The 26,176-nt window shown below is 50.8% G+C and overlaps 1 protein-coding gene across 2 annotated transcripts in view; it reads right to left on the bottom strand.

Moving 5' to 3' along the window:
* GRK5 (G protein-coupled receptor kinase 5) overlaps window positions 1-17,706 on the bottom strand; it is a 176,134-nt gene extending 158,428 nt beyond the window's left edge. For both annotated transcript variants that reach the window (XM_040992021.1, XM_040992020.1), the window contains exon 1: window positions 17,497-17,706. In XM_040992021.1, the coding sequence (XP_040847955.1) occupies window positions 17,497-17,548 (52 nt within the window). In that variant the 5' untranslated portion in view covers window positions 17,549-17,706. The remainder of the gene's footprint in view (window positions 1-17,496) is intronic.
* Between the last annotated feature and the right edge of the window lie 8,470 nt (window positions 17,707-26,176).

The following is a 26,176-nucleotide window of genomic DNA, read 5'->3' on the forward strand; positions in this document are numbered from 1 at the left end:
TTTTTGTCACAGAGAACTTCACTCCTTTAATTGTCGAACAGGCCCACTGTATTTCTCACATGGTATCCCAAAACCAAGAGAAACATTCACTGAGATTTTATTTGAGAATGCCTACAGCCTTTTTTGTTTGTTTGTTTGTTTTATCTAAGTAGTCAACACAGCTCTGCTCTATTTCAGTTAGGATCCAGTAGGATTCTAACAATCCTGCCTTCTGCAATGATCAGCTAGTTACAGTAACGCCATTCCCTGGGTCGGCCGTTTTTTCCCCATTGTGAAGTGCTTCCTTTGTCAGAAGCTGACGTTTGACACAGACTTGGATCTGTATCTTCCTGTGGCACTTACGCTCTTCCTTAGGTCTCAGTGGTCACCAGGGCATAATTCCTGCGTGATGACAGACACGGGGACTCAGCTGCTAGTCTTGGGGTCCCACAGAAGGCAGCCACCGAAGCTGGCACAGAATTGTGCCACCAGACTCCACCTTTTTGACACTTCCACTTGCAGAAAAACTAACCCGAAGAAAGCTAGCAGGCTTGTAGGATCACCCAGACCATAAGACCTGCGTGTTGCTGGTCATGAGGGTCGTGCCGGCCACGCTGCAACAGAGCCAAGAAGAGGGATGGGACTTGTCAGGAGCCCGTCCCCAGCGTCTTCCCCCATGGGTAACAAGTTCCCAAATACAAGCCTCAAAATGCAGGTATTGCCTGTCATCTCTGGCTCCCCGGGGGATGGCTCCAAAGCCACACTGCTGCGTTTGCACCCTGTGTGTCTACATGGAAAATTCTTACATTTTCTCAACAATATTGACTTAGTGTTTTCTTTGGCCAGATGAAGCACTGTGTATTTTTAAACTTTCCAGGAAGATTGTTTATTAAGATAATGTGGTGCAAAACAATCAAAGTGTTTATTATTTTTCATTTAATTTTCCTTTTTATAATACACTGAAGAAATTATTAGAATCACACATTTGTCTTTCTTAGATTGCAAGAATCAGTTAATGATGCAGAAGTGACTTTGTTTTTTCTTTTTCTTTTCTCTTTTTTTCACCGTTTCTATTACACATGTGAAAAATCTCCTGGCTCTCTTTCCTTGAGGTAAATTTTATTTTAATGCATAATGGCTGCTCTTCAAATTTCCATTCAAATTTATTAGGAAGTACTCACAGCTGAATTCCTGTTGGTGGACACTACAGGAGACAGCTCTCAAGGTTGGAAGGATGAAAAAGCCCCAAGGAGATTCTGAGCCACGCTGCACATGTGCAGGGGGAAGAAGCCAAGCATTGTTCCTGAGGCCACAAAGACGGTTGGTGACACAGCCCTCCCTCACCTCCAAGCCTGCTTCTCTCTCTCTCTCTCCCTCTCTCTCTCTCTCACACACACATACACACACACACACACACACACACAATGAAAAACAAAAACAACAGCTGCTAGAGCTTTCAATGGGCGCTGCTGTATCACCTTAGCCTCTGGTGCACACAACAGCAACAGAAGATACTAAATTGCCTCAAAAAAAAACAAGTGGATGTCTTAATCCCACTCTGGCAGAATTTTAAACCACTATGTCCATGTCCTTTGCCAGATGTTAACCACACACGCCTCTGCCAGCAGATTCTGGTTCGAGGGGACTGGATCCACTGCTTGGCTGTGGCGTGCGATGCCAGCCCGGCCTGGGGAGCTGCAGCCTGGGCGTCTTGTCACTCAGGAACAGCATCCACCCAGCCAAGAATGGAGCATGCACTCTGGATGCTGCCACGAAGCAGAACCAGGACCTAAAGAGGTCATCGTGGGGCAGGGCAGACCAGGGGCCCCTTCTGCCTTGAGGGAGGCCTGAGCCCCAGCACCTGGGCCTTTAGCGGGCAAGGTAATGGGCTGTTTGAGAAAGGGAGTCAGCTCCCCATCACTAGGGAGATATTGGGGGGGAGACAGAAACCACCTGTCAGGGGAGCTGGCCCCTCATAAGTTTTAAAACAGATTTCCAAGATTCAGTATGGTAACATAACAAATACAATCACTGCCTGTGATACCAGCATCCCATATGCAAGCCAGCTCAAGCCCCCTGCTGCTCCACTTCCAACCCAGCTCACTGTTAATGGCCTGGGAAAGCAGTGATGATGGCCTAAGAACATGGATCCCTGCCACCCACATGGGAGACCCAGAAGCCGCCCCTGACTTTGGCCTGTTCCAACGCTGGTAATTGCAGTCATCTGGGGAATGAACCAGTTGTTAGAAGCTTGTTCTCTCTTTCAGTCTTTCCCTCTCTCTGTAACTCTTTCAAAATAAATCTTCAAAAGAAAATTAGAAAAAATAAAAATAAGTATCACCAGGGTGGGTGTTCAGTCTAGTGGCTAAAACATCCCGTATCAGAGTACCTGGATTCCCAGCAACAGTGCCTGACTCTGCTGCCTGGAACACATCAGTGATGGCTTAAATCACTGGGCTCCTTAACACACATGGAGACCCGGGCTGAGCTCCCAGCTTCCAGCTTTAGGCCAGCCCCAGTCACTACAGATACTTGGAGAGTGAATCAATTCATGTCCCCTGACACTCCCCCCTCTCCAGTCCTTTGTTTCTCAAAAGAAATAAAACTTTAAAATAAAATTCAGCTTTCTAGGCTCTCGCCCTGAGCTGCTGACTCACTGCCTGTGCTATGGGTTCCGTTACATCCCCCACAGGATACCCCAGAACCCCCCAATGTGACCTTATGGTCTTCATGGGACAATCAGGTCAATAAAAGGTCACGCTGGCAGGTCACATTCTTAAGGGGGTGGGGAGAGGGGGGACAGAGATGCAGAGCTGCCAAGGGACGATGGCGGGCAGATGCCGAGACAGGACAGTCACCACGTGGAGGGGCAAGGCCCACTCAGAGCCAACTCAGCAGCCCCTGCGGAAGGAGTGCAGTCCTGCCCAGGCCTTCCACCTCCAAATCTCTGTCCTTAGAAGCCACTGGTTGGTGGCACTGTGGGACAACAGCCCTGGGAAAGGCGCACAGCCAGGGCTCAGCATGCCACGAGCTGCCGAGACCAGGGAGCATGCTTCTGCTCTGGTTCTCAGAGTTCTCCTCTGGGAAGGAAGGTTTTTTTCTTGCATGCCATGATGACACGGATCCCTCAACCACGTGAGTCAGCCATGAAAGGGCAGCTTTTCCCATTTATATTCTGCCTGCTGCCCTCCGACTGGCGAGTGCCACAGCATGGGCCCACACACACACACACGTATCTCCAGGAGGGAAAGGCCACTCTCCTCAAATTACCACAAAATCACTAGAGACACTGGACTAGACCTTGTGCCAGGCTTCTCCTGGAGAGAGTGGGAAAAAGGACCAGGGAGTTGTTGGGTGCTGTTTTACAGGAGCTTGTCATTCTTACTGTGGGGGTGGTGGAACTGCAGCTCAGGTAGGACCGCAAACTTGCAGTCGAAGTAGTTATCCCGATTTCCACAGAGGAAACAGCATCACGCCAGATGAGTCACAGAAGCAAAGGACAGTAGTGGAACCCACGCCAAGACAGCAGCACCTTGGAGAGGGCCAGGGAAGCTTGCCCTTCCCCAGGACAGTCAGATGCCTCCCCCACCCTCTGCCCAATCCCCGACTCCACATTCACACAGTTGCTGGCTCCAGGAGGGCAATGGCCTCTAAACTCAAGCTGTGTACAGGCACAAAAGCTCTTAGCAAAAACGACACGATGGATTAGCCCCAAAGGAGTAAGGGCAGGGGAGTCCTCACTGGGAAAACCACTTCACTTCTCTGAGCTTGATTTCTGTCTTTCTCCAGAATAGTAACAATGTGAACAGCAACTTCTAGTTCTGTGGCACAGCACTGTGGCCACAAGCAGAGGTGAGAATGCTGGGGGTTAGTTTTCTGAGCCGGCATTTCCTGCCTGGCCACAACCAAGTGAAAAATCATGCACAGTCACAGAAGAAATGACCGACTCTTTGAGCTCACCCTCGATTCCCCTGGCGTAGCTCTGAATACCACAGCAAAGATGACTGACTGTTCCGAGGTCAGGGTGTCAAATCCCAGCACTCTCAGAAATGTCAGAGCACATGCATCATGCTCCTTTATCCTAAGAAGATGCACTCGGCACATCCCCAGGGCCACTTAACTCTATTTCAGAAATGACCGGCACTCCCCCCAAAGGGACAGCGGGTGTTTTCGGCAGACACACCCTTAAGAACAAAACATTAAGTCTGTAGAATGAGTGCTTAAAGGTGCATGCACAATGGGTAGGTTCTTCCTACACTGTTCATCATATAAGGGCAAACTGGCAAGCCTCGATGGTTCACCCCAGGGGTTTGGCTAACTGTATTGTAAAACAACTGGGTGACAATCAAAGACACAGACCCCTTTGGAACAGGGATCACCCCCTAAGGGTCTAGCAGAAAGGCCTGCCCAGCATTCCAGTGACCCCAAAGTCTTTCACAATGCTCCCTAGCACACATTCATTCCGTGGGAATATATAAACACAGATATGGGAAGGCTCCACAGTACAGGCTGACTCAAAACAGCTGCAGAACAGCATGGCTGCCAGATTCCCATGTGCGGAAAATAGCATACGTCCACGTGTGCACACGGACATGGAAATCTGAGGGAACATCTACCTAAAGGCTAACGTGGGCGGCAGGATCAGCCAGCGGGCACGCAAGATTTGTCTTTGCCTCTAGATGCCTTGCTGTTGCTTGAATTTTCCTTAGCAAGCAAGCATTGTGCAAATTTTTTTTAAATCATAGAAATTAGACAGAATGACTCGCATTCAACTGGGAGCTCCAGCTGTGCACCTGATTCATGTTTCAATGCTTCTGCACATTACTATTGAGGTTCAGAAGAGCTGCTGTGGTTGCTGGGAACAGCAGCTGCGACAGATTAGAAAGAACCCCAGAAGTGGCGGCTGGGCTTGCTGCAGGACCCAGGCTATGGCTCCGGCAGGTGCTCGGGGTCAGTTATGTTCCTGAGTCTCAGTTTCCTCCTCTGTGAGAACAGAGAGGAGGGTACATGTTTGGCTCGGTGGTTATCTTGGGACGTGTATCCTACACCTGGGTGCCTAATTTGAGGTACAGCCTGCTGGCTTCAGGCCCAACTTCCTGATACTGCATCACTAGGAGGACAAAGGCCATGGATCAAATACTCATGTTCCTACCAACCATGTAAGAAACCTTAATGGGGGTGAAGGGGCAGCACCATAGCCCAAAAGACTAATCCTTTACCTTCAGCCACTGGCATCCCATTGGGCACCAGTTCATACCCTGGCTGCTCCACTTCTGATCCAGCTCCCTGGGAAAGCAGCAGAGGATGGGCCAAAGTCTTGAGACCCTACACTAACATAGAAGACCCAGAAGAAGTTTCTTAGCTCCTGGATCGTGGCTTCAGAGTGCTCCAGCCATGATGGCCATTTGGGGAGTGAACCAGTGGATGAAAGATCTTTCTCTCTACCCTCCTTCTCTTTGTAAATCTATCTTTCTAGTAATAAATAAATAAATCCTTGAAAATAAAAAGAAAGAAAGAAATCCCTATGGGGTTCTGGGATCCTAAGAAGCTTTGGTCTGACACAGCCACGGATGTTGTAAGTGTTTCGGGGAGTAAACCAACGAGTGGGAAATAGCTTTCTGTTTCTCTGCCTGTCAAATAAAATGAAAATGAATGAATGAAATGGAAGAATAAATTACAGAACTGAAAAAGTCAAAACAAATGATGGTCACAAAGAACTTCCTAATTTTTAATTATTATTTTGGAAGATGCCTGGGGCCAGTGCCATCTCAATAGGCCAATCCTCCATCTTCAAGCACCAGGATCCTGTATGTGTACCGGTTTATGTCCCAGCTGCTCCACTTCCAATCCAACTCCCCGCTTGTGTCCTGGGAAAGCACTCAATGACAGCCCAAAGCCTTGGCATCCTGCACCCATGGAGGAGACCCAGAAGAAGCTCTTGGCTCCTGGCTTCAGATTGGCTCCGCTCTGACCATTGTGGCCACTTGGGTAGTAATCCAGTGCATACATGACCTTTCTCTCTGTCTCTGTTTCCCTCTGTAGAACTGGCTTTCCAATAAAAATAAATAAATCTTTAAAAAAAAAAAAAAAAAAGGCAGACAGAGGGAGAGATGCCCATTTCCCCCATCCTCCTCTCAGAGCCTCCCTCGGTGCCCAAGACACAGTAAGTGCTGCCTGAACACTAGGTTATCGGCCTTAGGTTAGAGGTTCTTCCCACCACATCTACTGCCATCAACTCTCAAGTGCTCTCGGCTGGCCCTGGGAGGTGGACAGTCCCATCAGACACAGATCCCCTTCTCAAAATAAGAACTTGGCTCTGAGCACACTTCTCCAACTTTCATCCTCCACAATCATTCCTGAAACAGTTATAAGCTATGGAAAAGACTAGTGAGAGACTAGTGCCACAGAAACAGAAACCAGCCACTCAACAGCTACCAGGCCGTGAACCTCCAAGTGCCACTGCACCTCAGTCACCCACTAAACCAACCCAGGAACTCATATTTTTGCATCTTTCGTTGATATTGTGCTGTATCATACAGAGAAATAAGGTTTAATTTTTAAATATTCCCTCCAACTGGATACAGCGGACGGGAAGACATCTGGGGCAAATATCTGGGCCTGGAGCATTCCATCCCAAGTGCTGGTTAGTGGTTTGCAGCACGAACGTGCGGCAGAGTAACTGGTGGTTACTAATTATTATATATCACAGGGTCTGGCAGCATCCCGAAAGCCCCACCGCGCTGGGCCTCCTGCTCTTCAGAGAGGATTATAGAACTGACTGCTCAGAGTTTTGCCTTCGAGTTAACATACATTTCCCTTGTCTTAATTGGATCCAGCCTCCCTGCCCATGAGTAGAAGGGCCATTTTTCTGTAACGATTAGATCCTTGACATGCCAGGCCATCAGCTACTTCCAGGTCTGCAAGGCTCACTGCTTGGCTTCCTCCTTCCTCTACATTCGCCCAGGGCCGCTCTGGTGGAGATGGCAAAAGCACATGAAGTGTGTGTCCTAAGCTACCTTCGATTTGACCCAAAAAGGGAGTCGTGTGAGCCACACGGAGCCTGGCCTCCAACCCACGCAGAGCCTTGCAGAGGGGGAGGACAGTCTGCCCCAGACGCTGGGTCTCATGCAAATATTTATTTCTTCCAAAACAACTAAAACAAACCACTTCCAAGTTAGGGGGGGATGGGGAGGGGCTTGCCAAACATTTTTCACAGTTAAGACAAACATTTGGAAAACATTTTCCAATTCACCCTATACCCTTAGTTAATCTTTCTTAACCCTTTTGAAACATTTCCTAATTTATCATCTGCTGTGACATCAAGGCCATTTCTTGAGGCTCTTCACGTAAATTAGGGGTAACATGGGTCATTCATTCTGGAAACATCTTTGCACACACACCCTACCTAACTCAGGCCTGCCACTCAGATCACCAGCCACGTCTTCAACTCCGCCCCACCCCTGTTCTTCCTGGTGATCTGCATATCCCAATAAGCTCTTCCTGCCTGTACGAACAGACAACTTTGGCACCAGCCAGTTAGAGCTGTTTCTAAAGGGCAGGGGGTGGCTCCTCGGCTGGCTTCTACTGCCAAAGCGGGGCTAGGACTGGACCAAGATGGCATTCCATTTTCAAACGTGGTTTCACAGCTGCACTGGCCAAATCCAGCTCCTGGCTGGCTTCCCTCCATCATGCAGCAGGAGTGATCCCACCCCTCCCCCGCCCTCCTCTTCCCCAGAGTTAAGTTCAGAGCTGCACCTTCTCAGCAGGAACAGATCAAAGGCCTGACTTCTGTCCCCTTATTATCAGTGGTATCACACGCCTCCTCCCTGGTTTCCTGACGGCAAATCCTCCAGGAAGAAAAGGACTCTCCAGCCTCCCAAAGAGCCCTGAAAAGTCAAGTTGCTAAATTAATGTGAAACACACACAGGAAAGCACACATAGATGTGTTGGCATGGTTTCTAGACGCCAGCACCCATGAAGTCAGCAGGCAGCCCTGAGCCACATGCTCTGCGATGCAGGACCCCTCCGTGCTCTCCACAGGAGGGAGAAGGGTTGTCTTGCAATCCCGGCAGAGCAATGCTCCCCACCTCTCTTCCACACCATTAAGAAAAGAGCAGACGTGCCACCTCAGGTGGTGGTGCCTGAGAGTACTGCCCCCCCAGAGAAAGGGGCAGGCAACCAAGGAAGTGACCTGACCTCAGTGAGCCAGTGCCAGCAGGGACTGCTCTGCCCCTTGCCCACCTGCTGGCCGTGTCAAGGACAGGAAGTGACACTGCTGCCAATCCTGCGGTCCACCACCCAGTGGGGTTGAATACCTGTCTCTTCAGGGCAATGCCAATGCTCTGGCCAATAGCCCTGTTTGGAGAATACCAAGAGGCTGGTCTTGGTATTCTGTCAGATGAGTGGGCAAGAGGAGCCCAGGGGCCCAGGTGAAGGCTACAGAAAGAATCACAGCCTTGTGTGTGTGTGCACATGTGTGTGAGCACACATGTGATCCCACATGCATGTATGCGTGTATCCAATCCTCTCCTTCGCCTGATACACAGTTCTAATGCTAAAATGCAAACACCTGGGTGGGGCTTTAGCACAATGGTTAAGACATCGCTTGGAACACTAGTGCAATGGTTCAATGACTAAATGCTCACCTTGCACACACCGGGATCCCATGGTAGACTCCAGTTTGTGTCCTAGCTGCTCCACTTCCCATCCAGCTCCCTGCTTGTGACCTGGGAAAGCAGTTGAGGATGGCCCAAATCCTTGGGACCCTGTACCTGCATGGGAGACCTGGAAGAAGTCCTTGGCTCCAGGATTCAGATCAGCTCAGCTCTAGCTGTTGCAGCCACTTAGGGAGTGAACCAGCAGAGGAAGATCTACCTCTGTCTCTTTCTGTAAATCTGTCTTTCCAATAAAAAAAAAAAAACTCCTAAAAAAGATATATATATATACATATATATACATACATATATATATATATATTTTTAAGACATTGCTTATTCCCCATCCAATATTGGTATGACTGAGTTCAACTCTTGGTTCTGTTTCCAATCCCAGCTTCCTGCCAAAGCACACTTTGGGAGGGAGCAAGCGATGGTTCTGGTATTTGGGTCCCTGCCAGTCACATGCAGGCCCAGAATGAGCTCCTAGCTACTGGCCGAGCCCTTGCTCTTGCCGCATTTAAGGAGTAAAGCAGCAGATGGAAGACCTCTCTGTTTCTCCTTTTCTCTGCTTTTCACATAAAATGGAAATAAATGAGTACAAATTTTAAATATTTGTTTACTTTTTTTTTAAAGATTTATTTTTATTATTTTTTTTAATTGGAAAGGCGGATATACAGAGAGGAGAGACAGAGAGGAAGATCTTCCGTCCGATGATTCACTCCCCAAGTGAGCGCAACGGGCCGATGCTATGCCGATCCGAAGCCAGGAGCCTCTTCTGGGTCTCCCACGCGGGTGCAGGGTCCCAAAGCTTTGGGCCGTCCTTGACTGCCTTCCCGGGCCACAGGCAGGGAGCTGGAAGGGAAGCGGGACTGCCGGGATTAGAACCAGTGCCCATATGGGATCCCGGGCGTGCAAGGCGAGGACCTTTAACCACTTGCACCACCGCGCCGGGCCCAATATTTGTTTACTTTTACTGAAAAGGCAGATCTACAGGCAGAAGGAGAGACTAAAGATCTTCCATCTGTTGGCTCACTCCTCAAATGGCCATAACTGCCAAAACCAAGCCAATCCAAAGCTAGGTTCTAGAAGCTTCTTCCAGGTCTCCCACATTGGTGCAGGGTCCAAAAATTTAGGCCTTCCTCCACTGTCCTCCCAGGCCACAAGCAGAGAGCTGGCCCAGAAGTGGAGCAGCTGGAATACAAAACAGTACCCACATGAGATGCTGTTCTTGGAGGTAAAGGGTTAGCCAGTTGAGCCATCATGCCTCCCCCCAGTACAAAATTTAAAACATAATGAATGAAATGGAAACACCTATTTCCAGGATTTGCCTCTCAGTCATTCACAACTTAGTAGAAATTACTTTACCCAACTTCTCTCAAACTGGCACCTGGATAGACTCACGAAGCAGACTTCTTTTCTTGGGAATCTGACAGATCCTTTCTCTTGCATGGATGTGGCCTCCCAGGTGCTTACGCTGCACTCCAGCTTACGAGCTTACAGAAGGGAAGACCGTGACTGTGGAATGTGAGAGCACTCTGGGGGTGGAGGAGGGCGGGGCTAGCAAGAGAGCTCCACCTTCATTTGTTCCAGAGAAGTCCTAAACTCAGTGACCCCCTTTCTTTCAGTTCCCCATCTGGCAAGCCAGGGGTGACCTCTCTTCAGATGAGAACCCGAGAGACAGCTGAGGGCAGCCCAGGCGTTGGTGGCCCGTGGCCTCTGCCGCTTCACCACACAGGAATGTCCTTATCTCCTTATCGGTTCCTTTAGCTTTCTGCACTGACCCTGGAAGTTGTCCTCTTAGGTTCATTTCACGGCTCCAGATTACAAATTCCTAGAGACACCACAGGCCCCATTAAAACTGGTCTCACTTGTGGCTGCCTGTTACCACCGACTACAGAACCCCTAGAATCAGCAGCTAACTGCTTCATTGTTTCAAAAGCACACTTTCTCTCCTAAGGGCACTCTGAGTTAGTGTTAAAATGTTTCCAATCTCAAAAGGGTTTTGAGGGAGGCGACCTTTTAGAAGTGGATACAAAAGCAGTTGTGCCTTGGACATCTTTAAATACACTTTCCCCCCCAAGATCATATGTCAATAGAATTTAAAATTGTTTTGCTTTGCTCCCACCTCGGGTTATATCACTTTTAGAAGTGTGTGGAGTTTCTTCCTTTTGAAGATCTACTGTACACCACTGAATTTTTTTCTTAAAAGAATTAAGAAATTCTTAAAATATCCTTGTTCAAAAAGGAACAAGAGGCTCTGTGCATGGTAATGTCATGCACTTAATTTGAATCAGCAAAGTCAGTTGGCTCAATATAGACCAATTTCCCCCAAAAAAATATGAGGGAAAAAGGAAGGAGAAAGAATATGATGCTTCAATTCCATGATGTCCTGTAAGCGAGTTACCCTCCTAGCAGCACTGCTCCCAACCCTCAACGCCCAAGTCCACCTTTCCAGGCGGCTCCCTCCTCAGCTCCTCCCCACGGATTCCTCCCACCTCCACATCCCCTCCCTTTCGCCCCTTTTTATGGTTCTTTTTTAGCTTGTTTAAGGTTACCACACTCATCCAATATGCAGCACCCTCTAGAGCCGCTCAGTCCACACTGGCTGGCCCCTGGGACGGGCATGCTCTGCACTTCCCAGCCCAAGAGGGTCGACTAGCCACAAGTGAGATGCAGCTCTTGTACCTGAAGAACCGAATTTCTTAAATTGCAATTAAATCTACATGTTCACATGCCATCAGTGGCTACTTCATTGGACAGAGTCCCTTTCGGGGAGTGGATGCCTTCAGCCCTTCCAGGTCCTCCTCAAGAACCAGGACGTGAGAGGAAGGACACATCACCCAACAAGAAGTTGGACAGGAAGTTGGTCATCCTTCTTCCTCCAACCAGGGACTCTGCCCGGAGAAGCCACCCCAGCTCGGCCTGGAGAGCGCTGCTACCCCCCATTCTCTTCTTGGAGCTCAACCAGAGGGCCTCCTTGCCTCATTGTTGGTCATCTCCAGGACCAACTTCCCTGAAAACCCCAACGGCCTAGAAAATTAGCACTTGTCTTTCAGATTCCAGCCTATCCTTCAAACATTGCCTTCTAATTTTCCTTAAATCACATACAGGTTCCTCAAACCACTATCTGAATCCTTGGCAAAGCAAAGGTAATGGGGTCTACCCGGCCAAGGTCACACACAGTAGTCAGGCTCAGCTTTTGGAAGAAAACAATTCAATTCTGCTTGTATCCAATTTACCAGTTGAAAAACCTGAGAGGAGAGGGGGGTATTAGGGTGCAACATGTGAAGCAGCTGCTTAAGAGGCCCACATTTTAAAAAGCAGGGCCTGGTTCAAGTCCTGGCTCCTTCACCTCTGATGCAACTCCCTCTAGTGTACCTGAGAAGCAGCAGAAAGCAGAGCAAGTGTGGAGGGTCCCTGCCACCCACGTGCCATCGCTGGCCTCAACCTGACCCAGCCCAGGCCGCTAAGGACACGTGGGGGGGTAAACCAGCAAGTGGAAGGTCGGACTCTCCCTCCTCTTCACTCCCTGCCTCCCTCTCCTTCAGCCACTTTGCCTTTCAGAGAAGTAAATGTAAAAAATAAAACAGTGGTGGTTTCCAGCTGCATCTTCTAAGCTTGCTAGGCCTGTCCAAGACTGATCTGTCCAGTGTCGGCTTTGCGGAGAGCCCTTCAGCCACCGGATGCTGGGTGACTGAGTTCCCCCTTGCAAGAGATTCAGAGGACGACTCGGGACCAACCTTCTCCAAATGAGCAGTAGGGGTAGAGGCGGGGTCCAGCCAGGAAGCAGCCACTGCCTCTTTAAGAAGCTGCATGATTTATACAAAATGGAATGCTCCCTCCAGTGCCTGACTGTAACAGAAGGAACAACATTGTCTTCACCCTCCAAAAATAATCTTTTCAATCTTTAAGGATGTTTTCAAATAAAATTTTTCACTGATATATAACAAGATATGTTCCAAATAGAAATCACTCTATTATTTAAGGCTGTGATCCACTTTTAATCATTCAAAATCACTTTTTAATTTGAAAAGCAGAGTGACAGAGACAAAGATCTTTTATCCACTGTCTCCTCTTCTAACTGATTTACTCTCCAAATGACTGGGAAGCCAGGAGCCAGGACCTCCACTCTGGTCTCCCAGGTGGTGGCAAGAACTCAAATGCTGGGGTCATTGTCTGTTCCTTTCCTGGGAGTACTAGCAGGAAGCTAGCAGAGGTGGGGCTGCTGGGACTCAAACCAGCACTCTGAAAGGGGATGTCTACTCCACAAGTTGGGGCTTAACCCAGTGCACCACCACACTAACAATATTTAAAAATATATCTTAAAGTCTCTTGCCTTTTAATAGCCTATGTTGACATCAGACGCAGGGGCTAAGGTGGTAGTACTGAAGAAAATCCCTGATATTCTTCTGATGACATCACATATCACTCCTCCTTTTCTGCTGTTTCTTCTACATGTGCTGCAGGAGCTTCGGGCAAGAATGCCTTTCTTGTGCCTGGGAGATTCTCTGTAAAAATGCCTGGCATGACAGGCTATAACTTGAGCTGCAGACACACTGGCAACAGAGGCTAGCTGCACAGGTCTGAATGGCTTCCTGGGAGCACAGAGAGGTCCCTGGCCTGGGAAATGGGGACTGAAGTCACATGTCCAGCCTGTCCCTGAAACACACCTGGGTGTTCCCGAAGCCTTCAGCCCAGAGCGTGTCCCTGAGCAAGCCAGGACAAGAGTGCTCGCTGCGGAAGACAGAATTTAAATGAGGATCCATCTGGGCACTGGAACCAAGCTCTGAGAGTTTAGATTCTGACTAGGAACAACGCAGCTACTGAAAGCTGAGTCTTCAGAGCATTTTTCTCTGATGATTTAAAAAACAAAATGAAACAGGCAGCAAGGTTCACCTCAATCGTCATTTAAAACCTTCCTTTGACCGAACAAGGCCCTCTGCAAGCTTTTGGTTTCTCCACCTCCCAGCTGTCAGTGTTGAAAAGGAAACTCAAAACCTAAAAGACAGTTTCGCTTAACGCTCCTGGGTGGAAGAGGCCAGGTTCTCTCACACTCCCAAGGTGTCCACAGGAGGCAGGGGCTGCCCGGCGGAGGGGGTGGGCCTGCTGCAGCCAGTGACAGGGTGGGGTACTTCAGACATCCTGCACCGTCCCCCAAGCTTCCCCAGACAGCCCAGGAACCAGGGGTGCCAGCACTCACGGCAAGGCCCAGCTGCCCTACCCAGGCTCCCGGCTCGGGCCTTCTCCCTGCTTCCCGCCCTCCCCCGCCCTTATCTGAATGATCTGGAAGATTCAGGCCAACTAGGAATCCCAAAACCATCTGTGAAGACGTTTCTTGCCCATTTTAGTTTTCAGCAGTTGCGACAAATGGTAAAGCCATTGTGTTTCCAAGGTCTCAGCTCCAGCACTTGGTGCTTGGCGGTTCTAAGCTCAGTAAAACATACGATCAATATTCCTTCTGATGTCTTTACTGATCAGCTATGGTCACCACCTGCCTGTGCAGAAAGGATGTGGGGTGGCCCTACAAAGTATCCTCTGCGCACGGCTCACCCAGAAGTAAAATGACAGATCCAGAGCATGAGACAAACCAAAAGCCTTTATTGCGACAATAAAACCAAAAGCAACACACAAAAGGCACTCTGCAAACACTCCTCGCTACCATTATTTCAACACTAGCCGGCCTGCCAATTTTCTGATTCTGAAATGTAAACAGATAGACAGAAAAGTTAGCCTGGCCCTCTTTTTCATTAAATGCTTAATCACTTAGCTCATTTCCATAAACTGGCAGGAATTCAATCTCAATTCCTTTTTTTTTTTTTCCTTAGCCACTTTTTAGGAGAGTAATCTAACATTCCCAAGAACAAGCAACTAATGTTTTCTTACGAGACCAGAACAAGTAAACAACCCACAAGATACATTTCTGTGAGTTTAAAATGTTAAACTCCGATCTTGGTATTTTTTTATTGGAAAACCTGTCACCAAGGTGTAAGTTGCCTGCAACACTTTCTGAATTACTAACAATGATCATTTTTACTCTAATCCTCTTCCAGGCCTTCTGTTTTGTTGCTACTTGACTGTTTTCCACCGTCTACATGTTTTGCTATAGTGAGAATCTGAACATACAGCAAACTCAGCAGCCATCAGGGATGCAGACGCACAACAAAAGATAGGCCCTCGTTCACCCGTGACATGGACAGCCACAAATCGCTTTACAGCCTCTGCAAAAGTGTGCCTGCCTTTCCTCAAAGTCTGTTTCTCTATTGTTTGGGACAAATGTGACTTTTACTTGAAAGCCACATTTTAAATTGTTTTCAATGTCTCCTTGTTAAGTGAACTAAATCAAATTTCACATTCCCCAATTGTATTTCTCATCTGTAACCATTCACAAGGACTTTTAAGTAAGGAACGTTTTTAAACACTTCCAACAGCTCAGATTTTCCCTTGTACTCCAAATCTTATGCCAGGTATATTGCTATATTGACACAAACATTCACCTCTGGATATCTGGATATTTGGATAATTATGCTTAATAGAAAAAGCCCAAGTATAAAACTGAGAAGAGAAAAATCAGTTACTTTTATTTCTAAGAGATGCAACAGTAATTAGGCTGGATGGACTCAGATCTTTCAAAAAGGAAACACTTGAGATCCTGGGTTTTCTGAGAAAGAGGGGGAGAAATGCACACTTTAAAAGGAAGTTTCCTGTGAATATTTCTCACCCCAAGGCAGGCTCTACAGGTTCCACACTGTCCCTCTCTATTTCAAAGCCACTGTCAAAAGGTAACCTCTCACAGTAAAACCTAAAAAGACTTTAAAAGGAGAAAAAAAAAAAAAGCAAAAGGTGCAATCTGGAGCACTTTTAGTCACTGTCATTCTGGCCAATGGAAACTGGTCACCCAGGCGATCTGCCGCCTGCAGTGTCCTCCTGGAGCTCTGAAAAAAAAAACATTGTTATGCTGCCGGAAACAGCAGCAGGTAAACTCATTTGGGGGGGGGGGGGGGACACTGAGCAGAAGAGTGTGGTGTGTCTGTGCGTGGGGTGTGTGTGTGTCTATGTGTGCAGGGTGGAATGTTGGCGTGTATGGAGTGTGTATATGTGGGGTGTGTGTGTGGAGCATCTGTGTGTATCAGTGGTGTGTGTCTGCATGTGTCTGTGCATGTGGTGTGTGTGTGTGTGAGGTGTATAAGGGGTGGGTGATACCACTCTGCCCACTCTAAGCAATAAAAGTGGCAGCCAAATGTGGGGAAAGGGGATGCGTAGCACAGCAGAAAATCCAGGGAGAGGCTCCAAGCTCCCACCCGACAACAGGAGGAACCAGAGGGCCCTGCAGGGCCTCCAGCACCATCACACCACAGCATTCCCAAGACAGAATTTCAGAGTGGAGGGAGAGTGAAAACTTTTCCAGCCCCAATGCCACATGTCCCATTGGGTCCCGCCACTAGGTGGCCGGCTGCACAGGCTGCCTACAGGGGTCAGCTCCCCTTCTTGCCTTCAGAACACTTGCGCAGTCCAGAGGAACTCACCGCTGTCACCTGGACCCAGCTAACGAAGAATGTCAGGTGGCAGCCGGACACACCAAAGCCCAGGCCTTGGAACCCACTGGCACCAAGGAACGGCCTCTCGTAAAAACGGGCTCGGCAGGGAAGCAGGGGCCGAACAGCATATTTTAAACTGGCTCTGGAGTTGCAATCACCACCTTCCTCCCTTGGGGTGTTGGATGTAAACCTTGACTGGGGGCGGAGGGGGGTGGCCGCAGTTAAGAGCGGCAAGTGGCCACACAAGGCCAACGCGACCCACTGGGCTGGTTTGTCCAGACCCTGCGACTCAGCTCCTGGTGGGCTGTGTGCACCTCTCTCACACACACACCGCACACCACGTCCGAGCCACACGGGGATGGAATGGGCTGGGTAAACACGGCCGTTTTATGGCTAGCCAGGAGTCCTTCCTTCATTCATCAAAGCCGGTGAATGAAAGCATTAAGAAGCAGGTAAGGCGTTTTCACCGCGGCGGCCCGAGTGTCCTCCCACGGTCCTGCCTCTTACCTTGGGTCTCAAAGAAAGCCACCATCTCCCCCCGCCACCCCAATCCATAAAAGGGGAAAACCACTTCCCCTTTCCCAGAACAGCTGCACCCTTGGCAGGAGAGGTGTTACATAAATTCCAACTGTTCCTGAGCGCATGTGTTTACACACACACACACCCCACTCACCTCCAGAGCACCTAAGTTTCTGGGCTGCCGGCTGCTTTTCTTTCCCTTAGCCTAAAGAGGCTGGGAAACGAGTGCTCACAGGTTTACTCACGGGGTCTTACCAGCTACACTGACTCGCAATTTCCTGCCAGCTGAGCGCAGGAAACCGGACGATTTGCATCCGAAGCCCCTTTCACGCAGCGACACACTCTCACCCTTCCGAAGTGAGCCCAGACAGTCCAAGCATCTGCCGCCCTCACCGCCACCGCCACCAGCAGCAGCTCATCACACTCTTCGGGCCGCGCAGCAAGGAAACTGAGAGCGGGAATGCGTCTCCAGGTGACCGGCACGGCCATCCCGCCGCGCCTCGGCCGACCGCTCCCTGCTCGCACACCGCGGGGGCGCCCAGAGAAGCGGCCGGTGCCCAGTCGGGGTCGGTGTCCGCGCCGGCCGCGCACGCCGAGCCTCGGCCGGTGCGGCCCCTCGGAGCTCGCGCTTCGCCCCGCGCGCTCGCTCGCCCGCCCGCTGCCCGGAGCCAGACTCCGCCGGGGCGGACTCGGCAGCAGCTGCGCTGGGGTCGGGGACCCACGGCCGCCGCCTCGTCCTCACCCCGACCCCGGCCGGTCGTCCCCGGCATCCCCGGCCCGGCCCGCGCCGCCCCGCGCTCACCTACCTTCCCTGGCTTTCAGCAAGACCGTGTTGGCCACGATGTTTTCCAGCTCCATTGACAGCCGGCGGGCAGCGCGCGAGCCGGCCGGCGGGGCTGTCAGCGCCTGCGGGGCTGCCGCTGCTGGGAGCCCGCCGCGCCTCTACCGCATGATTCCTGCTCGCAGCGCTCGGAGCTCGCCCCTCTGCGGCCAGCCGCGCCGCCGCCGCTCCTTCCTCCCTCCGGGGCGCCCGGCCCCCGCCTTCCGCGGCTCCCCGCCACCCCCCAGCCTCCGCGAGCCTCTGTCACTCCATTCTCCTCCCCTCCGGCCGCCTCGATGCTTCGACGCCTCGGATGCTTCTGGCTCCCCTCCGGCCCTCCCGGGGGTGTGGTACCAGCCGCCTCAGGCCGCGCCACTGCGCCGGCGCCGGCCGGGGGGGGGGGGGACGGGAAAGCCGCTGGGGGGTGGGGGGAAGCGAGCCTCCCGCCTCGGCGCCGCGCCGCGGGGGCTGCTGGGACTTGTAGTTCCCCGGGCCGCGCGGCTCGCGAGGCTGGGGCCGGGGCGGGGCCGGGCTGGCACGCGGCGGTGGGAATCCGCCCCGAGACGGCGCCGAGAGTTAGGGCGGCCCCGCCGCGCCGGAGCCCGGAAAGCGGGAGTCCGCGGGGCCGGGGCGTGCTCGGAAGCGGAGGCCGCTTCCTCAGAGCCCCAGCGGGCTCCCGAGGCGGCTGAGCCCCGGTGGGGGGAGCTCGGGCCGCTCGCCCCCAGCGGCAGGCTTGACCCCGGCCCGGCGGCTCGCACGCGCCCGCGCCAGGTCCGGGACAAAGGTGTACTTTGTTTCCTCAGAGGGCGGGAAGGGGCTGCGAGAGGCGCAGCCACCCGGCGCCGAGTCCCGCGTCGGGAGCCGCGCGCGGCACGAGCGCCCTCCGGCGGCCCGAGTCCACGCCGCCCGGGACTCGGGGTCCGCGTCTGGGAGGCGGGTGCTCGAGGTAACAGGCTACGATCCCGCAAGGCCGGCGACTCTGCGGACCACCGAACTCGTCCAGGTCCACAGGAGCGAGCGGGACTCGCCCCGGTGCAGGACCAGCTGGCCCCAGGAAAGGGGCTCTACCGGGGACTGTGTCCTCGGGCTGTCCCGGGAACACTGAGGCCTTGGCCACCTCTGTGTATTGCAGACCGGCGGAGGAGACCACCTCTGTCCCCGTGGCTGCCGGGAAGCAGCCGGGAGGTGACCGGAAAAAACAAAAAAAAACGAACAACCATCACTGACTCTGCGTCAGAAAGCATGAAGGAACAGGCTTTCCAAGCCTTGCACGCAGCGAAGCTTGCCCATTCCCACCGTTGGGTCTTCCTTCCCAATGCTGGAGCGTGCCCACCGTGGCTTGCCAGTATGCCTGGGCATCCGACGGTCTGCCCGGGCCGCCCTTGTCCTGTTTGCAAAGCGGCAGCAGCAGAAGGCCTGTCAAGGCAGGGCTCCGCAGACAGGCAAGGCAGACTCGCGTTTGTCTCCCAGGAGCAGGTCACAGAGCTGGCGGCATCGTTCAGCATCAGGTGTAGTGCTGCCTTGGCGGCAGCCCCGGCCTCCCACAGCACACAGTTTATTTGGTTGGCCATTAGGAAGTAACGGAGCCCCGGGTTGGGTGGAATCCCGGCTGTTCTACTAACCCCACTTCAGCTCCAGCTCCCTGCTCGTGGACCTGGGAATACGGTCTGAGATTGGTGCACAGTGATCAGGAGCCTGCCACTTTCCTGGGAGATCCTAGCCCACGCCTGGCTGGTGCAGCCATTGGAGAAATGAGTCCGGAGATGGAAGATCACGGTGTGTGTGTCACTCTCTGTCATTCTGCCATTGAAATAATTAATAAACATTATTCTTTCTTTTGTTAATTGAATGAGGGTCCTGACACAGTAGTCTATTAGCTAAAGTCCTTGCATTACATGTGCCAGGATTTCATGTGGCTTCCGGTTTGTGTCCCAGCTGCCCCACTTCCCATCCAGCTCCCTGCCTGTGGCCTGGGAAAGAAGTAGAGGATAGCCCAAAGCCTTGGGACCCTGCAGCTGTGTGGGAAACCCAGGAGAAGCTCTTGACTTTGGATCAGCTTAGCTCCAGCCATTGCACTCACTTGGAGAGTGAATCATCAGACGGAAGATCTTCCTCATTGTCTCTCTTCCTCTCTGTATATCTGACTTTCCAATACAAATAAATGAATGAATGAATGAATGTAATTGAATGAGATAGCTCAGACTCCAGACTCTCAATCTTCAAGGTATATTCAGTCACACCAGGGGTATGTAGTCAGAATGAAGGTTCTGTTTAGCTAAGTCTGGGTGGGTCCTGAGGTTCTGGCCTTTTCCCCCACAGACTCCAGGGTACACTCTGTCCTGCCAGTCAGTATACCCCAGCTAGGAGCAGAAACTCCACAGCTGCTGTGTGGCCTTCAGGTCACCTGTCCGACCTCCGAGAGGTTTGCATCTGGGACGTCGGGACCCATACTGACCCAGGGAGAAGTGAGTCCACTACTAATAAGCCAGCCCATCCTGGTCCCTCTACGCAACAAGGTCATGTGTCCTGCCTGAAGAATAAATGGCTATGCCTGGTTATCTGTGTTTCTTGAAGGAAATAAGGCCATCCTGATAGAGAAAGGAATGATAAGGGCCAGCGTTTACTCGGCAGCCACTGTGGGCCAGGCCATGTGCTGTGTCTTTGACGTGGTATCTCCTCGGACACAACATCCACATGGGACAGGAAACAGCCCTGTTTTGAAGATAAGGGGAGGTTGTATAACTTGTCTGGGGTCACAGAACTAATAAGTAGAAGACCTGGGATTGGAACCCCACAGTCTGACTTAAGAGTCTATGAACTTTTCTTTTTTAAGATTTATTTATTTCTTTTTTGAAGGAGAGATGGAGCTACTAGGCTATCATGCCAGACCCAAGCATCTATGAATTTAACCTGGCTCACTCAGGCTGCCTGGTACAAGTTGATTGTCACTCTTCTGGGAATTGGGCTGCCATGGCAAACCTGTGCTGTCAGCATGGCCAATACACAAGGAGCTTTGCACTCAGTCTTTAGTTTCACCATTGTGGTTTCATTCCTTTTACTTATCTGAACTAACAACACACAGTTCTCTTAAAAATGAGTTTGAATCTGGCCCAGTGGCTCAAGTCCTTGCCTTGAGATCCCACACAAGCACTGTGCTGGTTCATATCCCAGCTGCTCCACTTCCATCTTTCTGCTTGTGGCCTGGGAAATCAGTCGAGGATGGCCCAAAGCCTTAGGACCCTGCACCTGCATGGGAGCTCCAGAAGAAGTTCCTGGCTCCTAGCATCAGGTTGGCTCAGTTCCAACCGTTACAGCCACTTGGGGAGTGAATCACAAGATGGAGATTTTTCTCTCTATCTCCCCTTCTCTCTATAAATTTGATTTTCCAATAAAAAAAATAAATCTTTGTATAAATAAGTAAATATTTTTTAATGAGTTTGACTCAAGAAAAAATAATCCATTCAATATTGGGACTGCCGGCATGCAGTGTTGGCATGCATGTGACTGCCAGTTCAAGCCCCTGTGACCCAGCTTTCAGGTCAAGCTCCCTGCTAACGCACCTGGGAAGGAAACAAAAACTAGTCCAATGGCATGCCCAGATGCTCACGGGGGACATAACAGCCAGTTCATTGAGGCCTGCAGAGGATGTCTAGTGCCATGAGGGGCAGAATAAATTGGACAGCTCTCCCAGACCAGCCTTGACAGTATCTGGGCAAGCGGAGACTCTAAAGTACTGTGTCAGCCAATGGACCTTGAAAGGATTTCCTCAACCTTGGAACAATGAAAGCAGCATCTCAGAACTGTCTAAACAATTTAAGCAGTACCTTTGGAGCATGCTCCACCTTGGGGACCCTGGGTGGCTGTCCCCCATTCTCGGGCATTGATGCAGTTAGGCTGTTGGGAGCGCCCCTCTCCCTTTCTCTCCCCTCTTCCCACCAATAGAGGATGAAAAAAGGAGATTGGAAGCAGTTGTCTCATCTACTCTTCCCTATTTCTTGACCCGCCATCCTAATCGGTGGTCCACATGGGTATGCATCCTTCTTAACTACGTAAACATCATCAGAAATAAAATAAATTTATTGTAAAGAAGATGAAGACGATGGGCCAAGTACTTGGCTCCCTGAAACTCACATGGGAGACCAGGATGGAGTTCAAGCTTCATGGCTTCAGTGTAGCCTAGCTGTTTCACATACGCGGGAAGTAAACCAGAAGTTCTCTCTCTCGGTCCCTCCCTCTCTCTGTGTCACTCTGCTTTTCAAGTCAATAAAAAGGTTCTTTAGGGGGAAAATCAGTAGGGTAGGGCCAGCTGAGAGCAAGAATGGAAATCCTTGGTGACTGGAGGCCAGGGTTTGTAAAACAAACAGGGCATCTTATCTTCTCCTGCTGAATCACAGATATAACTAGTGAGTCAGAGGTGTTTTTTTTAAAGATTTTTTTTTTGTTGTTGTTGGACAGAAAGATCTTCCATCTGCTCATTCGCTCCCCGAGTAGCAACAATGGCGGAAGTTGGAGACAGGATGAAGGAGCCTCTTCCGGGTCTCCCATGCGGATGCAGGGTCCCAAGGCTTTGGGCCACCCTCCACTTCTTTCCAAGGCCACAAGCAGGGAGCTGGAAGGGAAGTGGAGCAGCTGGGACATGAACCAATGCTCATCTGGGATCCCAGGATTTGCAAGGCAAGAATTTAGCCATTGACCATCGCGCTGGACCCACCTCTGCCTTTTGAAGGTCCCGCTACCTCCCAGTGCTGGTAACCCGGGACCACATGTGAACAACACTCAGCTGACAATCAGTTGCCTGCAGAGTTGCCCTCAGACCCCCACCAGAGTGAGGCCAAAGAGAACGAGGAGCCCTCATGGCTTCCCCACAAGTAAGGAAGCGCTTGTGTTGGACGGAGCTTTAAAGGTCATGGTCACCAGCCAACCCATTTCTTTCCTTTTTCAAGATTTATTTATTTTTATTGGAAAAGCAGATTTGCAGAGAGGAGATAAAGAGAGAAAGATCTTCCATCTACTGGTTCACTTCCGGCTGTAACGGCTGGAGCTGAGCCAGAAGCCAGGAGCAAAATATTTGAAATACGTATCCTGCTCTAGAGCACTCATTGTTTTTCTTTTGACTTAACTAAACTCATTTTTAAAACTTTTTTTTTTTTTTACAATTTACTTAAAAGTATTACATACAGAGAGAAAATCTTCCATACACTGGTTCACTCCTCAGGTGGCCACAATGGCCAGGAGCTTCTTCCGGGTCTCCCACAGAGGTGACAGCAGAACTAAGCACTTGGGCCATTTTCCACTGCTTTCCCAGACCCATTAGCAGGGAGCTGGATCGTAAATGAAACAGCCAGAACTCAAACCCTTGCTCATTTGGGATGCGAGCATCTCCGGTGACTTCCCCAGCCTGCCACACCACTCTCCCTTACCACCTCTCCCATAGCTATGGGAACAGGAGGAATTGTACATGGATCACACTCAGCCGTGTGTACAATGTTGCCACCTCTGGTTTCAAGACCAATCTTGACCTGTCTCCCGGGTTCCCAGGTGGTGGCTGTCAGCGCATGGCTGACCACCCAGCTCTGCAACAAGACTGCACAGGGCAGCTCCTTGGCATCTGTTCTCACTAGATTCAGAGGAGGGCACCCTGCTGAGATGCTCTGGTCTGCAGGTGGTCTCCCTCCTGGCACCACAGCAATTTATCCTGGTCCTCTTGAGTGGAAAGCAAAGTCTGCTCTGCCTGGTGCCTGGCAGGTTAGGTTAGTCCCTACAGCAGACTGCTGGGCCCCTGTGTTGGTGCAAGGTTTGTGAGACAGGGGCCAATGCTGCACACAGCAAGTGAAGCCGCTGCTTGCGATCGCCTGCCAAACAGTGCCACCTGCTCCACTTCCATCTAGCTCCCTACTCCTGGGCCTGGGAAAGCAGGTGGCCTGAGTGGGTGGCCCCTGCCACCCACATTGGAGACCAGGATGGAGTTTCAACCTGATTTCAACCTGGCCCAACCCCAACTGTCACAGCCATTTAGGGTAGAGAACAGGTGAATGGAAGAATTATCTCTCTCCCTCACTCTCTGTCACTTTTGCAAATAAATAAATAATAAATAACTCCAAAATAAATCATTTAATGAGGCAGGCTTTTCAGTCCACACCCAGGGCCTTCCCTAGCACCCATCCCACCTCTGTGCTCGGGACTTGTTTTGCTCCCGGCCCGGCACAGGAGGCAGACACCGGTGTGGAACACACTCACTGCCAGTACAGGTAGAGGAAACCCAGCCTCCGAGAACTAGCTCTGACGCCCAAGGTCAGCTGGCAAGCGTGCAATTAGAGAAGCTAGGTATTTAGGCATCTGCATTCCTACTCCAAGGCCTGATACTTCTCTCGGTTTAAAAAAAAAAAAAATTATCAATTTGACCTCTCACCATTTAACTTCTTTTAAACTTATTTTCATTTTATGTGAAAGATAGAGGAACCTTTCATCTGCTGGTTCAACTCTCCAAATGCTCCAAATAGCCAGAGCTAAGTTAGACCGAAGAGCCCAGAGCACCATCTGGGTCTAGTACAGGTAGCAGGAAGTACTTAAGCTACCTCCCAGGATGTGTGTTAGGAAAACGCTGAATTAGAAGAAGAGCAGGGCCCAGCACCATGGCCTAGTGGCTAAAGTCCTCACCTTGAACACGCCCTGGGATTCCATATAGGCGCCAGTTCTAATCCCAGCAGCTCCACTTCCCAACCAGCTCTACTTCCCAACCAGCTCCCTGTTTGTGGCCTGGGAAAGCAGTCAAGGACAGCCCAAAATCTTGGGACCCTGCACCTGCGTAAGAGACCTGAAGGAAGTTCCTGGCTTCTGGCTTCGGATTGGCGCAGCACTGGCCATTGCAGTCACTTTGGGAGTGAGCCATCGGATGGAAGATCTTCCTCTCAGTCTCTCCTCCTCTCTGTATATCTGACTTTTCAATAAAAATTAAATAAATCTTTAAAAAAGAAGAAGAAGAAGAGCAGCTGGGGCTCTAACAAAGCACTCTGAGATGGGATATGGGCACCCCAAGTGCTGACTTTTCTGCCGTGCCAACCATTTGTCCTCTTTAATCTCTCTCTCTCTCTCTCTTTTTTAGTTACTCAACAGAGAAACAAAAAGAGAGCTATCTGCCATCTATTACTGGCTCACTCCCCAAGTGCCTGCAACAGTCAAGGCTGAGCCAGGCTGAGGTTTGGAGCCAGGAACCCATCTCATCCTCCCATGCAGGTGGCAGGGACTAAAGGACGTGCACCATCACCTCTATCCCCCAAGTGCCTTCGCAGAAAGCTGCACTTGCAGTGGAGGTCAGACTCGATCCCAGGGCTTGGATAACGGAGGCAGCTGTCCTCAGTGGTAGTCAAACCCACTGCCCCACAACATCCCACCTAACCTAGTTCATCTTTGGATTCCCGTGCCTGCAGTTCTTAGCAAGCACCTCACACAGAGTGAGGCATTCAGCAACTGGCTATGTCACAGGGCCAGCACCCTAACTCACCATTTCAAAGGAAACAAGGTACACCAAGTTCAATTCAGTTTTCAGACTTCATAAAACACAAGATAATTACCCCAACATGGCTCCCAGAAAGTTGCATGTTTTTAGTTGGATTCTGTGCCCAGTAACTGACAGATCTAGAAGGAGGGGAGAGCAAAGAAACTGAGCGAGAAGCAGCTGACCCCTGTGGGCACAGTGGCATGGAGAAGCTCCCAGGGCAGAAGCAAGAGGGGAGTGGAGAGGCCCAGAGCAGGTGCGCTTCGTGGTGGGCAAAGCCACGGTGAAGAGCAGGCCTGGATGGAGAGCTGGGTGGATGAGAGCTTGGTCCCTGTAGGGGCAGGATGGGCATCTGTGGTGCACTGGGTTAACCCACTGCTTGGGTCACTGGCATCCCAGATCTCAGTGCTGATTCCAGTCCCAGTTGTTCCCTTGCAATCTGCTTCCTGCTAATGGACCCTGAAAGGACATAGAGGATGGCTCAAGTACCTGTTACCCGTATGGGAGACCTAGACAGAGATGATGGTTCCTGGCTTCAGCCTAGTCAAGCTGGCTATTGGAGTCATTTGGACAGTGAAACAACAGATGAAAAATCTATATCTTCCTCTCCCATATCTTGTCACTCTGTTTGCAAGTAGATTAGAAGAAATGTTTTTTTAAACGAGCACATTATAGGGCCTGGCACAATGGCTCCATGGCTGAATCCTCACCTTGCATGCGCCGGGATCCCAAATGGGTGCCAGTTTGTGTCCTGACTATTCCACTTCCCATCCACCTCCCTGCTTGTGGCCTGGAAAAGCAATAGAGAATGGTCCAAAGCCTTGGGACCCTGCACCCACATGAGAAACCCAGAAGAGGCACCTGGATCCTGGCTTCAGATTGGCAGAGCTCCAGGCTGTTGTGGCTGCTTGGAGAGTGAATCAGTGGACAGATGTTTCTCTCTCTCTCTCTCTCTCTCTCTCTCTCTCTCTATGTAAACCTGCCTTTCCAATAAAAATAAATAAATCTTTTTGAAAAAGAGCATTGCAGGTGTATCAGCCAGTTCCTTACTACTGCAATGAAGTGCCTGGGCCACGCTGTTTGTGAAGGTTGATTTAGGTTTATTTAGCTCAGACCTCTGATTTGGAGTGGAGGAAAGCAATGGCTGAAGGGTCTCCCACTGGGACCCTGT

Source organism: Ochotona curzoniae, unplaced genomic scaffold (genome assembly GCF_017591425.1).
Source record: "Ochotona curzoniae isolate NIBS_2020 unplaced genomic scaffold, NIBS_Ocur_1.0 contig_66, whole genome shotgun sequence".
NCBI classification, from domain to species: domain Eukaryota; kingdom Metazoa; phylum Chordata; class Mammalia; order Lagomorpha; family Ochotonidae; genus Ochotona; species Ochotona curzoniae.